Raw genomic sequence first — 14,942 nt, 5'->3', positions numbered from 1 at the left:
CAAAATTTCAGTTGTCTGATGGAAAAGTAGAAGCTTTTAACAAAGTGTAAGATTCAGTTGAACAGCTCCAGCTTTGAGTGCATTCAGGAAGGTTGCACTCCCATCATCACAGCAGATGCCAGTTTACATAGTCTTGGGGCTGTGCTGAGTCCGTATGTCTCCGGCAAAAACAAATGGTGGCCTTTGCTTCAAGGTTGTTTAAGCAGTATGAAAGACAATATAGTACTATCGAGTGAGAGGCTCTGGCACGGGTGTGGGCAATCCAAAAGTTTAAGATGTATATTTGGGGCTGCAAGTTTAAATTACATTATGACCACAAGTCTTTGGTACACATCTTCAGTGAAGGCACTGGTAACAATCCTTCGGCTAGACTAACAAGATTAGAGTCTAAAATGCAAGAGTACACCTTTATTGTTAAACACATGCAAAGCGGGAAAAACTTCCATGCTGACTGTTTATTGTGCATCCCTATTGATGACATTATTGATGACAACAGCATGAATGATGTTGAATGTGTCACAGTAAGTGATGCTGTGGAGTGTGATTATAGTACAGTTCTAAGCAAAGATGACTTGTTGAAAGTGAGCCAAGATGATGAAGTTTTGTGTAAAGGTAAGGAATATATTGTTAAAGATTGGCCTGGAAGGAGGTGCCTCTCAGGTAAACTTAAGTTATTTTCCCAAGTTGCTGAAGATTTTGTCTATTGTAAACGGGTTGATATTAAAAGGGGTTTGACATATACCACCATTGAGTTTACACAATATTATAATCTCAAAGGCCCATCAAGGTCACTTGGGTTCAGCCAAGACCAGCAGGTGTATAAAGCAACATTCCCTTTGGCCTGGGATTGACACCGAAGTGAAATTCATGATAGACGATGCTCAGAATGTTTACTTTCCGATAAACATTGAAAAGTCCACAAGTCACCCATGCATCCTGTGGATGTTACCGAGGCAGCTTTGGAAAAATTGGGTTTGGATTTTACCAGACCGCATCTATCATTGGCAGTTGACATGAGGTAATCAATACTTGTGATTGATTATTTTTCAAAATGGATGTACTCCTCATTGTTGAGTCTCCTAATACAGATTCTGCTTTTAAGTTTTTGGAGCAGATTTTCTTTTTAAAAGGTGCACCCAAAAATATTGTCACTGAAAATGTGACACACTTCACTTCCGAAAGGATGTGTAAATTTCTAAAAGAACATGACATCAAACACTTGCTGGTAGATTTATACTCTTCCTCTTTCAATGGGTTGATGGAGAGAGGAAACAAAGTCATTAAATAGGGCATACAAACCACTTTTGCATCAAAATTAGATGTGGTAATATTTTTAAAACAAAATTTGTTGTGTTATAACACTACTACACACAGCACCAAAAGTGCAACTCCATTTTCTCTTTTGCGGGGGAGAATTGTTCACACTGATTTATTTCCATCTTGGTTGTGAATGCATATAGGAAAGACAATGAAAAATTACAGGATATGAAGGTTATTACCAATAGAGTGGTGTCTACTCAGATTAGAATGAAAAACAATTTTGATCGCAAACAGGATTGCAGACAGTGATCAGGGGGCCTGTGGGGCTGTGGCAGGGGGCCCCGCGACTCCCCTTTCTGCCAGCCTTTTCATGGCGGTTCATACCACCATGAAAAGGCTGGCGGGAGGGGGACTCGTAATCCAAGCAGCGCTGCCTTGGAGGATTGCAACCGCCGGGACAAAAGTGGCGGGAAACTGCCAGTCCCGGCGGTGCGACCGCGGTCATAATGCCTGAGTTTGTACCGCCAGCCTGTTGGCGGTACAAACTCCAAAGACCGCCAGGGTTTAATGAGGGCCATTATCTTTTGTTATCCTTTGAGTGTGGCATGCGCTTCCTGTGAACGGTGAGTTGGAATTCGAGCAGCTTTGGCCAGTTGCTGCTGGAGTCCCGGCTGACCGGATCACAGTGTGTTGTGGGCAATACTCTAAATTTAATAAAGAGTATTCAACTTACCTGAACGTCTTTCTGAATTTCATCACACAGGGTGATGCAGCTTGCCTTCATCTATGCCTAAAACACCCATTTAACTTTTACTTGCCATTGGGATCACTGTAGTGTTTGGGTACAGGGTTCACTGGGACCCAGGGAACCATACCAACCCTAGGCATTTCAAAAACCTAGTTATCAGAGGAATCCAGGGAACTGAAGCTTGGATGAGTTCCAGCATGCTGTGTTACCCACAATGCCCTGCAACCATCAAACTGTGTCTAAAAACATGCATTTTCTCTCTCCACAGTGGTTGGATATAACATTTGCGTCTGGGGTTGGCCTGCTCCCAACAAACCTTGATAAGTCTGGGCATCTTTGAAAACCTTAGAACCAGGGAAATCGAGAGTGGTGGGCTTGTATGGATCCCAGCATGTTTTCTTCCTCAGAATGCCATGCTTATGTCAAAGTACTTGTATCCAAAATGCAGTTTTGTTAACGTTTATGTGAATGAAATCTCAGGCACTTGCAGTCGGTGCTAAAACTCCATCCTGTACTCCCACCTGTTTTCCAAGAAAAGCAATACCTCACATGTGTTGAAGGGCCTAATGCATGTGCTAAAAACTGAATAAAAGTGTAAACGTTACAACTATATTGAAACTACATTAACTTCCCGCACTTCAAGGTTTGTCCTATTCCTGTCCTGTAGAATAGGTTTGCCTACAAATCTGGAGTACAGATTTCATCTGGAAAAGTGTGATAGTGAAGAAAAGCAGGGCTTTTGGTGTCAGTTGCAAATTGAAAAAAATTACTGGCACATAAATGAGGAAGTTGAGTTTTTTGCCCATACTTAGAGATTTATGGGGCATTCAGGTAAGAACAAGTGGTGAGATCCCCACATGCCACACCATCCTAGACTGCCCCAGGTGTTTAGTTTTTAAAAATGTCTAGAGCTGGTAGATTTGCCTGGGTTCTAGTTTTCAGAAATGTCTTGAGTGATAGGTTATCCTGTATGTCTGCCAGACCCTAATACCAAAGCTACCCACATCCTTAGAATGATTGAAATTTGAATGAGAAATCTTGATAATTCCATGTTACATTTTGGGGGACATTCCTTTCCCAGTTGATAGCTCAGATACACAAGTCGGGTACTTTTTTGATCGGGAGATGTGTTGACGTACTTGGTGGTATAATATTTTAGGATATCAGCTCATTCCAGAAACTTCCACACAGATCTAGGTGGAAATCGGTGAGTTCATCCGAAGTTTGATGCTTGTATGGCATTCTGGGTTGAGAAAAGTACTGAGATTCATGCAAGACATACCAACTGATACTTAGCTGGGTTTCTATTTTCTATGGTTGGTAGGTTAGCCTGAGTTCCTGCCAACCCCCTCCGGCCCAAGTACAGCAGCTACCCACAGCAGCAGAGTAATTGAAATTCAAAGGAGAAATAGTGATGTTTCCATATAAGTGGACAAGCGGTGACCGTTTTGATTGGGAGACATGTAGGAATGTGAATGGAAGGACCCTTTTGGGTCCTAGCAAATCGTAGACATTTGACACATAGAAATGTGCAGAACTTTAAGGTTTGATGTTTGCAGGGTCATTTTGGGTTAAAAAAAACAATTATTGTGAGCCACCAAGCTGCACCACCAGGGACTCCTAAAGGTGTCAAGTTTTAAGAACATCTAGGGTTTGTAGGCTGTCTTGGGTGCTGCCAACCCAAAGCCCAAATACCACAGCTACCACTATTAAAAGAATCAATGTAATTTAATTAAAACTCTTGACATTGCCATGGTGTTTCAGGGCCTTTCCCATCCAATGCAAAAGGCCCACTCACAGGTGTGGAGTATTGTTTTCATGTAGAGAAGTGTGGGAACATAGAATATTATAATGTTTGCTATTGGCTATTGAATTTCTCTATATTTTTTAGATTCCACATGTAGGTCAGTGTGCAAAAATAAAGAATTTAGTCAATCGCCCTTTGAATCACATGATATTATATGTAACTCCAAATTTAAAGTAGCACAAGTAAGCCATATTCTTTAACCCAGATTCTTGGGTACATTTAGAAAATGCATAGCTTTTTTTAATACACTTTTCTATTCATTAGAATTTACCCTATAAATTGAAGCATGGTTGAAACTCAATGAAAAGGTATTTTAAGCTGCAGATCCGTTAATGACTGTGGGCATCGGTTAGTTACTAACAAACAGTACATACTTCTACAACTGGATGAGTCTGACAGACCTAGAAGTGTATTCTTTTTTATAAATTGGCCAGCAGAGCAAAACATTATAGACAAAAGCATTCTCCCTTATTTCTTTTTTTAGGGTCGAGCCTGTGTCGCATGCACTTGCGCATGCGTTTAGCTAGCGAGACACTTTAGGAATTAAAAAGGGCTCGGAGCCCCGTCTAAGTCACGTCAGTGTCTTTCATTGGTTCATTTCATTAGTGGAAGGCACGCATACGTCATGCCTTTTCCAGTGGTTAGCCCTCCTCGAGCGCATCGACCAAGTACAGAAAACATACGAGGCTCGCTGTTTTCCGTCCAGTTCATGGACTACTTTTTCTCAATTTTCGCAGCGCGACCTCGCTTGGCAGAAGTCGAGCGCTTTGCATAATATCAACCCTGTTACACAGTTAATTGCACTTTTTCCGGTTACGTACATAATTGCACTTTTCGCCGATAGGTTTCATTACGAGTAAATAGTCCGGTTAGGAGTTTACAACGCTATTAGCTCTAACACGAGCAAACACGAGACCTGTTGCATTGCAAATGCTTATTTCTACTTGTGTTCATTTTTTAGTCCAATATTTAGATTACATAGGAAGACTATGACCAATCTACACACATGAACCCTTGTAGAAATCGGTATTTGTCAACATTTCAGAACTATGTAGCTTTCCAGGTTCAGCCATGGATTTCGCACCTCTTTCGTCTTCAAACTGACAGTAGATCGAAATCCCCAAAATAGGCTGTATTGATTACATCTTAGAATTTTTTTTTTTTTTAATTATTTTTACTCTCTCTGTTGCTGGAAGCTGGTAAGAGTGGGAACATTGTACAGCAAACATTTTGAGGATGTGAAAGTGCCTTCAAAAATATCTGACAGCCATTTGTTTATCGTTATTTTTTTATTCTGGAAGGGCTGGCAGCAATTTTCTGCCGGGCTCTGAAAAAAAAATATTTGGGAAAAAAAAAAAAAAAAAAGAACAGCTGGGATCAGGGGACAAAGGAGGGGCAGGTGGAAGAAACCAATGGACAGTGTGTGTGGGTCATAAAAAAATTAAAATAAAGCCAGGTGTGAGGAGATAACAACATGGGTCACTGGAGGGGGTGGGTATTTGGAGTGAGGCAAAGGATGTGATGGAGAGAGCTGGAAACCAAGTGCACTCTCATGGACTGCTTATCCAAAAAGAAGAAAGTAGTTTCCTAAAACAGAGCAGTGGAATGGTTCAAGTCAGCCAATCAAAAGAATGGCAAAGAGGCTATGCTCCTGGGGAGGCACAGAAACAAAAAGGGGAACGCTAGCCATCAAACAAGAAACAAGCAAATGAGAATGACAAAAACAACTAATGGTTGCGCTGTAAACCCACTGTACATTTTTAATAAGCCCTCCAAAGGTCTTTCATAAACACTTTAGTGCTGTCTGGTAGGGGGAGACTGAAAAAAAAGACTCAGCAGTCAATTGGATATGACTTGAGCTGCTTATATATAAGAATATGCACTCTATATTTATGTTTTAGCATCTAGGCTCAGATTTACAATATTCTGTGGCATCAGTACTGATGCACCAGATTTCTTGCACCCTTCCCACCACCACTAAACGACACCATAGGCGCGCCGTACTTACATGGTGCACGTTAAGCCAATAGCGTCAACATTTTTTATGCTATTGTGGCGCTTTGCTGCACTAGCGTCAAAAATGTTGACGCTAGTGCAGCAAAGTGCAAGGAGGCCTATTGGTTTCAATGGGTGCGTCCTTTTAATATCTGCTTTGAGCAGGTGTTAAAAATGATGTCAAATATAGTGCAATACATTTTTTTAGATTTCATTGTGCCAGTTTTTTGAGCCTCCTAATGCGGAACGCCGCCCCTTGGATACACTATGTATGGTGCAGGCATAATGTGGCGCAAGGGATCGCAAAGTGGCACAGTGCATGCATTGTGCCACTTTGTAAATGTAGCACAGAGATTTTTGCCCCGTTGAGCCACATTAGCGTAAAATAAAAAGATTCAAGGAGGCATTAGGGCCTTGTAAATCTGGCCCTCAGTATTTACCGCTGCAGAAATTACCCTATTTTATTAATATTTAATAACAAGAAAGTATATTAAAAGCTGCCATTTTTTTACAATTGTGCTTTGCAGGTTGTACAAAGATCTTTGTCTGTATCTTCAAGCTATTTACCTTATGTTTTCAGTTTTCTGGCGCTGGTTTTGTAGACTGGCAATAATGCTAGTCAGTCATTCATTATCTTTTGGTGCTATTTGTAGACAGTCCTCAGAAATCCTTTCGCACAAAACATATAGGGGGTCATTCTGACCTTGGCGGACGGCGGAGGCCGTCCGCCAAAGTACCGCCGTCAGAACACCGCACCGCGGTCGAAAGACCGCGGCGGTGATTCTGACATTTGCCCTGGGCTGGCGGGCGGCCGCCAAAAGACCGCCCGCCAGCCCAGGGCAAATCGACCTTCCCACTAGGATGCCGGCTCAGAATTGAGCCGGCGGAGTGGGAAGGTGCGACGGGTGCAGTTGCACCCGTCGCGTATTTCAGTGTCTGCTGGGCAGACACTGAAATACTTTTTGGGGCCCTCTTACGGGGGCCCCTGCCGTGCCCATGCCATTGGCATGGGCACGGCAGGGGCCCCCAGGGGCCCCACGGCACCCCCTACCGCCATCCTGTTCATGGCGGGAGAGCCGCCATGAACAGGATGGCGGTAGGGGGTGTCAGAATCCCCATGGCGGCGGAGCGCGCTCCGCCGCCATGGAGGATTCAGACGGGCAGCGGAAAGTCGGCGGTACACCGCCGACTTTCCGTTTCTGGCCGCGGCTGAACCGCCGCGGTCAGAATGCCCAGCGGTGCACCGCCAGCCTGTTGGCGGTGCTACCGCCGACCTCCGCCATGGCGGTAATTACCGCCATGGTCAGAATGACCCCCATAGCGTGCTTTGATTTATAGGTCTGGTATTAGCCAAGAACTTTCGATTGTACTAAAAGTATATGTATGGTATGTTGATAGGAGCTTTCAGCCATTCACCGGATAGTGTGTCATTCACATTTGTCATCATCCCACCAGAGCATACAGCATGGGTCTGGCCTCTTCAGCAATTGGCTAAATTCATTGTGTCAGCACTCTGACCTTTTACAAGGCCACAACCACACACAAAGTAGTGCCAGTGACTATAATAGCAATGTGTGCTTTTTTAGACTAAAGCCCATTTTTTTCTTTTAGTCTTTTTTTAGATTGATGGGGACCGAAATGTTTTCTTAAAAATAATGATTTACATATACCATGACAAGACAAAAAGAGCATTGGCAAAAACAAAATGGCTTGAGGCCAGCGTCAGAGCTAAGAGCTTTGCCAATTCTTGTTTATCGATATGGGCTGTTGATGTGTGGCGTGAGTGTGAAATGACAGGTTTCTTTTTGCATCTTGGTTTACTTAATTTGTTAATTCACTCTAACTCCTGTTCCTGAAGGAACTTGCAACTCAGTACCGCCACTGAGCCAAAACAGAGTTTGATGGCAGTCAAGCGGTGTTAGAAGGCGACTTTATTTCACCATTACTGCATAACGATAACGCTCTCATTTTAGAGGAGACGTTGGTACTTTGAGAGGCGCGCGCAGTCCTTTCTCCCCTGCTTGTGGCTTTTTGTTCAGTGAGAGAGGGTGCACAAAAGGGCATTGTAAATTTGCTGGGCAGGCAGAGATTACTCTGCTCCCTCGGATTGGGGCAATGCTAGAATTGCAGGCTTGTATTTTCTACCCGTATTAATTAATTGTCGTGTCCTACTTTTATACTTATTCTCTTTAAACGCATTTGTCTTTTCAGGGGATAATGGACCGTGGGCTCAGAAATGCGAGTTGGCAGGAAGTGTCGGGCCATTCATCGGCGCATGGCAGGCTGAACGAGGTACAGTGCCAGGGAGCGTGCGCCTCTGGACAGCTATTGTGGCATTCTGTGGTTTATATGATAGTTAACTAACTCCCCGTAATTTTATCCTGGGCCAGCGGGGCTCGAGACCAGGGACCTGTTTATCAATGAAACAAAGGAACACTGTCAGGGCCTGAATTTGCTCGGAATCTTTTTTTCATGAAAAACCAATGAATGACGAACAAATGTGAATGGGTACTGCGCAGTGTCTTTCCGCCGTTCTGTTAGCGGCACGAGACTGGAATAACAACCTCGAATGCATAGCAATGGAAATATTTCTCTATCGGGCAGACCTTAGAATGAGGTTGCTGCCGAAAGGCTCCTGCTGTGCAGTAGTCTACCAACTTGTAATACGTGCTTTGTTCCTTCAGCCTTTTCTTAACGTGAGAGGTCTAGGATAGTGTGATTTTTTGGGGTAATTTGCTTTTGAGTATTTGTAAAAAACTGTAGTGAAAATAATGCAAAATATGTGTAAATACTCGAAATGCGAAATCAGCATTTAGCACTATATTTTGGCACAAAATACGTCCTCTTGTCGATCTAGGGCATGTAGAATGTAGAGCAAAACAAAAATAGCACCGAAAACACAAGTGTCTTTTATTACAGGCGCTTGCACTCTGGTTGTTGGTGTTGCTCCCTCACTATATTTGGCCTTTTTTTCTACTGATAAGTAACTACTCTCGTGCAAGCCCCACAGCCCAGTCCGAGTGGTAACTGATGGTTTGAACCACTACCACACCAGCCCAGCACAGAGCAGAAGCAAAGACCGTGCTGAGTACAGCCCTCTACTCTGTGGTGAGCTGCTGGATTTAAGCTTAGTTGGGTTACTGTCTCCTGTATTCACATCGTATAGGGCTGGGGAAGTATGGTGGCAGACCTATGCCCAGGGCTTGGAGAATTGAATGGTTGGGAGGGGCAGGGAGGAGACTAGGGGTGCATGGTGTTGGGGATCCATGTTTTAAGCCAGAATGATTAGTGTGTAACCATATTGTTGGGACATGGCAAAAAGTCTGATGTGCGAACAGCTCAGAACCAGAAGAAGGTTATTCAAGGGAGGGGGGAAGCAGAGATGTTCCCTTGCCAGGCTACTCTGGATAATACAGCAACTTTGGAAATCTTGAAGTGTCTGTGATTTAGATATACAAGTCGATATGTTGTATGAGGTCATTTCCTCTAGAGTTGGTTTGGGGGTTTGAATAGTTGAAGAAAGCCATTGCAGCTTCAGGGAAATATAGCCCAGTTTTTGTGATTGAAGTCTGTGGGGAAAAAAGAGCATTGAGGGATGATTGGGTCACAGTTAACAGAGGAATGGGCATCATGGATTTTGGCACAGATGAAGGTTAATAAGAGATTATTATTTGTTAAATTTATATGCATTGGACCACTAATCCTTGTAAAAAACGACGTACAGAAAATGTTATGTAAAAATAAAGAAGGATTTTCCTTTTACAAAGTCAAGTAATTAATGACATGTATTAAGAACATAATTTAGCAGCACTTTTCAATTTCCACTACTGATGACACAGAAGCACACTCGAAAACTGTTATTAAAATGATTTTGATATGTGCCTAACACTATTGTCAATCAGAATAAATTAAAGTACAGCTTATTCAGATTCATTAATGCTGGGAAGATTATTAAGAAATATGAACAATTAACTTGTAATTTAAGGCTGCAGTAGCAATATTTGAAGCTCTACTCTTTGTACAACCAGTCTGGTTTAGCATAAGCACAAATGCACATTTTTAGTTTTGAACTGCGTAAACTCACGCTGGATTAAATCAAAAACACTAAGGTACCCTAACTTGCTCAGGAGTTGAACTAACTTATTTCAATTGGCATGTTGCATTTCTGCCTTAAAAGGATAACAAGGATAAAATAATGCTAATTATTATTTTGTGTTTCTGGCACTGCACTTTTTAAAGTCACTCAAAAAACTATTGCCTATAGGTATGTCATATTTTAAAAATATGCTGAGCCTTTAAGTAGCATATTAGGCCCAACCAGACTGATCGTCCTTTAATTCCCTCTTTCATAGAAGTAAATCAATTAAGCTATTTAACAGTCCAACAAATAACATTACCTCATGTTTGACATTAAAGGGGCCATCCAATGAATAGAAAAAACAGTTTCTTTTACTCGGTCCTGCTTCCCCAACAAACACCAACTGTAGGCGTTATAGAATGTTGTTTTGTTTGGTGATGTAAACTGGAGTTTTCTGAACTATGGTGACATCATTCACTGGCTGGCCACTTTAAAAGATAAGAGTTCAAGTTCTAAGCTTAGCCCTTCCATCATAGCATCCAAAGGATGTGAAAGCGCCTGCTGCAGGCATTTTGCTCTCAAAGTTCGAATAGTCAAACAATTTTCTGTTGAGGCCAAGGAAAAACAATAAAGATCCACAGAGACTAGCTCTGCAGGTTGTAGAGTTCTATTAACATGGAGTGTTCGTGAGATTATTGTGAATACTCCTAATACATTTTTGTGTGTCTGACTTACTCTGCAAAGTTGTAAGCTCTTAGTAGGAGCACAGTTGAAAGACCACAGTAGATAGTATTAAATTTCATTAAGTATTCTGTTGTTGATATACATCTCATGGTAAGTTAAGACAGTGGTCGCTCCAAAGCCCTTTCCCCACAAGATTCTGGAGGTGGTAATTTGTGACAAAAACATTTTTGCACAGTTGTTGCCTGGCATTTTATTGTGGTGGTGAAGTGAACTATTGTTTTTGTGCTACTGTGTTTTTGTGCTGCATTATTTCAATGTGATTTTGTTGTGCTGCGTTCTCTTTAGACTGTTTTTTTTGGATGTGCCCTGTACAGTTATAATTGTGTTATTTTGTTTTATGCATGTTATTGTGTTAATGTATGTTGTTTGCTTTTGATATATCAATGCATTCTGCTATAGCTTCAGATAAATGCAGCATGTGCCTTGAAATTGTAGGTGACAAGCAACCATTTGGTAAAACAGTTCCTAAATTAGATCAAAAACAGTATCAATAAGAGTATGTATCAATGCAGACTTATTTTTTGAAATAACAAATTAATTGTTACATAGAAATACAAATGGGTATGTGGTAAATTAATTCAAATCATTTTATTAAAACAAAAGAAACAGTTCCATATCCGAAAGACACAAATCACCTAACCAAAGAACCAAAAATAGTATTTTGGATTACATGACTTAAAAAACAAATTCAAACAATTTGATCCCTTCTATGACTAGTTCAGTAAGAAGTCCAAATGAAAACAATCTTTGCCGATATTGACAGGATTCAGCCAGTAGTTTGAAGTTGACAGGATTTAGCCGACACATGTTTCGTCCTATTATAGGCTCTTAGTGTAACAAATAATCAATTTTCCTGTCTTGTACCACAAAACCTTTCAGGTAATCGTCTATCAAGCGAATATACTCCAATTTTGCAATGAGACTAGATTCAAGAACAACATATCCACTGGAAGATTCCATCTAAATTTTGGCCACGTCTCATTTTAAAGCAACACATCAGTGACCGCAGATGACTGTATCGTGTCAAATTACATTGTATCCTTTAGGACACAAACTACTGTTGGAATCCTATCAATATCGGCAAAGATTGTTTTCATTTGGACTTCTTATTGAACTGGATATAGAAGGGATCAAATTGTTTGAATTTGGTTTTTAAGTCACACCTACACGCACTCAGACTTTCTTATATTGTGACACATGTATGTACTCACATTGCCATTCACACACACACGCACTCACGTCCCCTCACAGTCACAGGCTGGCATGCTCTCCCAAACTCATCCACACTTTTGCACTTTTGCAGTCTCACACATTGTAGGAGGCTGGCCCAGTGTATGGTAAACACCTGTGGTGTTACACCTTATACTGGGTCCAGGCAACCCTTATTAGATAATATTACAGTGTTGAGGTAGCCAGGGCTCTCTAGTGGTAGCTGTGGTGAGCAGCCAGGACTTATCTAAGAGGAGTGTGAAGCACTTGCAATACCACAGTAGTCACACAGTAACTTATCACACATGAAAGGGACCACACAGTGTTGCAACAATAAAGGTACTTTATTACAGGAACACCACACTATATTATTATAGGCAAACCCCCTTCTGGAGGTAAGTACGCACAAAATATACACATGTGAGTATTAGGAAATAGTATAAAATAGCAACGGCCCTGTGGGGGGAGGGGGGCAAACCATATACTAAAAAAGTGGAATGAAAGAATGGGTGAGTCCACCACCAGAGGATATGGAGTAGTTAGCCAATGGCTGGGAGACAGTGGGACCCCAAGAGGTAAGTATCTAGAAGACCCCCAGCGACCAGGAGAGCAGAGGTAAGTTACCTGATCATTCTGCAGGCTAACATGGGGACTCAGAAATGAAATATTGCAAAAGCAGGACCAGGTCAGGCTGGCGGTGCTTCCTATGGGATTACGACCGCGGTGGCAGTGCTGTGGTCGCACATTGGTCCCGGCGGTTTCCCGCCACATTGGTCCCGGCGGTTGTAATCCCCCATGGCAGCGCTGCTTGCAGCGCTGCCCAGGGGATTACGAGTCCCCCTCCCGCCAGCCTTTTCATGGAGGTATGAACCACCATGAAAAGGCTGTCGGAAAGGGGAGTCGCTGGGCCCCCTGCCATGGCCCCATGGAGCTTTTCACTGTCTGCATAGCAGACAGTGAAAAGCGCGACGGGTGCAACTGCACCCATCGCACCGCTGCAACACCTCTGGCTCCATTTGGAGCCGGCTCCCGTGTTGCGGCCGAGATCGGGGATCTCCAAATGGCCACCGCGGGAGTGCAGCCGCATTGGCGGCTGCACAGCGGATTCAACTTGGCAGGCGACGCTTGCCACCCTCGAAAGTTTAAATGAGGGCCATAGTGTTTTGAGCACCGTTTGTTCAACTAGTTTAACTGACAGGAATGTGCGGCTAAACAAAAGTCATTGTTGCCATATTCTTTAGCATTTGGTAAAACAGAACTGCTCTGGCTCTTCATCCACTTAAGACACCAGTCAGCCCAAAACTGTGGCAGACGCTATGGGTCTCACTACGACTCAGTGGCGGTTGGACTGCTGCCATTGCGGCGGTCTGTCAGTCATGTTACGACCGCAGCAGTAGTGCCAGGGTCGGACCGCCAGCACTGCCAAATTACAACTTAATGTCGGTCTGTCGGTGCTGGCTGTCCTGATCTGTCAGGGCAGCGCTGCAAGCAACGCTGCCCTGGGGATTATGACTTCCTTCTCTGCCAGCAGTTTCATGATGGTAGCACTGCCATTAAATGGCTGGTGCAGACGTGGTGCAGGGGCCCCACCGGCCAGACCCGCTACAGTGTTCACTTTCAGGTTTGCAGACAGTGAACAGTGCGATGGGTGCTTGTGCACCCTACGCACTACAGCATTGCCGCCGGCTCTTTTACTAGCCAGAGACAATGCTATAGGCCCTTTCCCACTGGGCCAGTGGGTGGAAACTGAGTTTCCACCTGCGGACCCAGCGGGAAACTCATAATGGGCCTGGCGGGGTTTTCCGTCTGCCGAAATAATAATAAGGCCCTATGTCTTAAGGTAGCGCTCCCAATACTCACTTTATGGGATACAGTCCATAATGTGTCCATAGTGTGGGCCCCTAGATAGATCTCTGCTAAATATAATTCTGAGCTGTTTACATTGCCACATTGCCTCAGTGCATCCAGAAGCTGGTCCGAGTTTTGGATGTGTTTATGATTAGTTGTTTTCACAGTTTGTTTTCAACAGCTTCTGATACTGCTAATCTTGTGATTTTGTGCTACAAGTCAATAAGACTTAAATCTATGAATGCCAGATCGTCTTGGTCAATGATATATTCTGAGATGGGTTTTGTTGCTTTAGGGGGAACACTTCGTTGTCCCCACATTCTCGAGAAGGTCAGCCAGGAGTAAGGTTTTAGTGAGGTAACATAGATTCTGCCTGATCGGGTGCACTGAACCACTAGTTAGAATATAAACTTATTTTCAAATGCAATGAACCCTTAGGTGTCCTCAGCTATAAAGCATCTTCCACAAGTTGACAGGGCCCACCAAATCGATTATGGCTTTTAAATCCACAAAACATAAAGATAAAGCACTGGAGACATGGGCTTCTTTGCTGTATACCAGAGCGAAGGATTCAGGATTCTTCCTCCCAGAAAGGATTGGGTAAGGAACTCTTAAGTGCCATATTACAAGACAGGAGGGGAATCAAAGCTACTACCAATGATTGGTGTTGTCGACTGCAGTCATTGCTCAGATTATGGACCAAAAGAATCAGGCATCTAGATTATGCATAGGCAAAGTAAGAATTCAGAGAGGTGATAACAGGTCACCAAGTCCTCATTTCCCTGATTTCCTCGTAGAGGAACAGGTCTACTGCAACAGTTACTGGGTGGGACAGTGGTGGATCTGATCATGACTCTCGCCTAGGAAAGAAAATATTTTTGTATATAATTTTATATTATGTAACAAAAGCCAGATAGCCATCCAGCTTGAAGTATTCCAAACAACAAACAATAAAGCATAGTTTACAAATTAAGTACAAAAGATAAAAGTATGGTTCCCTCTTAAATCACATACATTGCACAGCTTTATTCAGAATAAACCCAAAAGGAGTCATTTATGTTCAAGTAATAAATTACTATCTACAAACAGAAGTCCAGTTCAGCAGGCTGTGTTTCAGTTTGCTCTTAAAATGTTGCAGACTAAAAAGTGATGCAATGGTGAAAGTTGCCATCTTGGGCCTGTCACATGAAGAAACTTGCCAAGTCCATTCTATGGTAGCCATTGGGGATCACCAGTTTAGGATCAGCAGTTAA

At 42.8% G+C, this 14,942-nt stretch overlaps 1 protein-coding gene across 7 annotated transcripts in view; it reads left to right on the top strand.

Moving 5' to 3' along the window:
* The window catches only part of ARSG (arylsulfatase G), a 1,341,775-nt gene that overhangs the window by 1,112,299 nt on the left and 214,534 nt on the right, over positions 1-14,942 (top strand). For all 7 annotated transcript variants that reach the window (XM_069199865.1, XM_069199861.1, XM_069199863.1 and 4 more), the window contains one exon: positions 8,022-8,102. In XM_069199865.1, the coding sequence (XP_069055966.1) occupies positions 8,022-8,102 (81 nt within the window). The remainder of the gene's footprint in view (positions 1-8,021; positions 8,103-14,942) is intronic.

Source organism: Pleurodeles waltl, chromosome 7, assembly GCF_031143425.1.
Source record: "Pleurodeles waltl isolate 20211129_DDA chromosome 7, aPleWal1.hap1.20221129, whole genome shotgun sequence".
Classification (NCBI taxonomy): domain Eukaryota; kingdom Metazoa; phylum Chordata; class Amphibia; order Caudata; family Salamandridae; genus Pleurodeles; species Pleurodeles waltl.
Note: the sequence above shows the minus strand (reverse complement) of the source record. Positions and strands in the feature narration are given on the sequence as shown.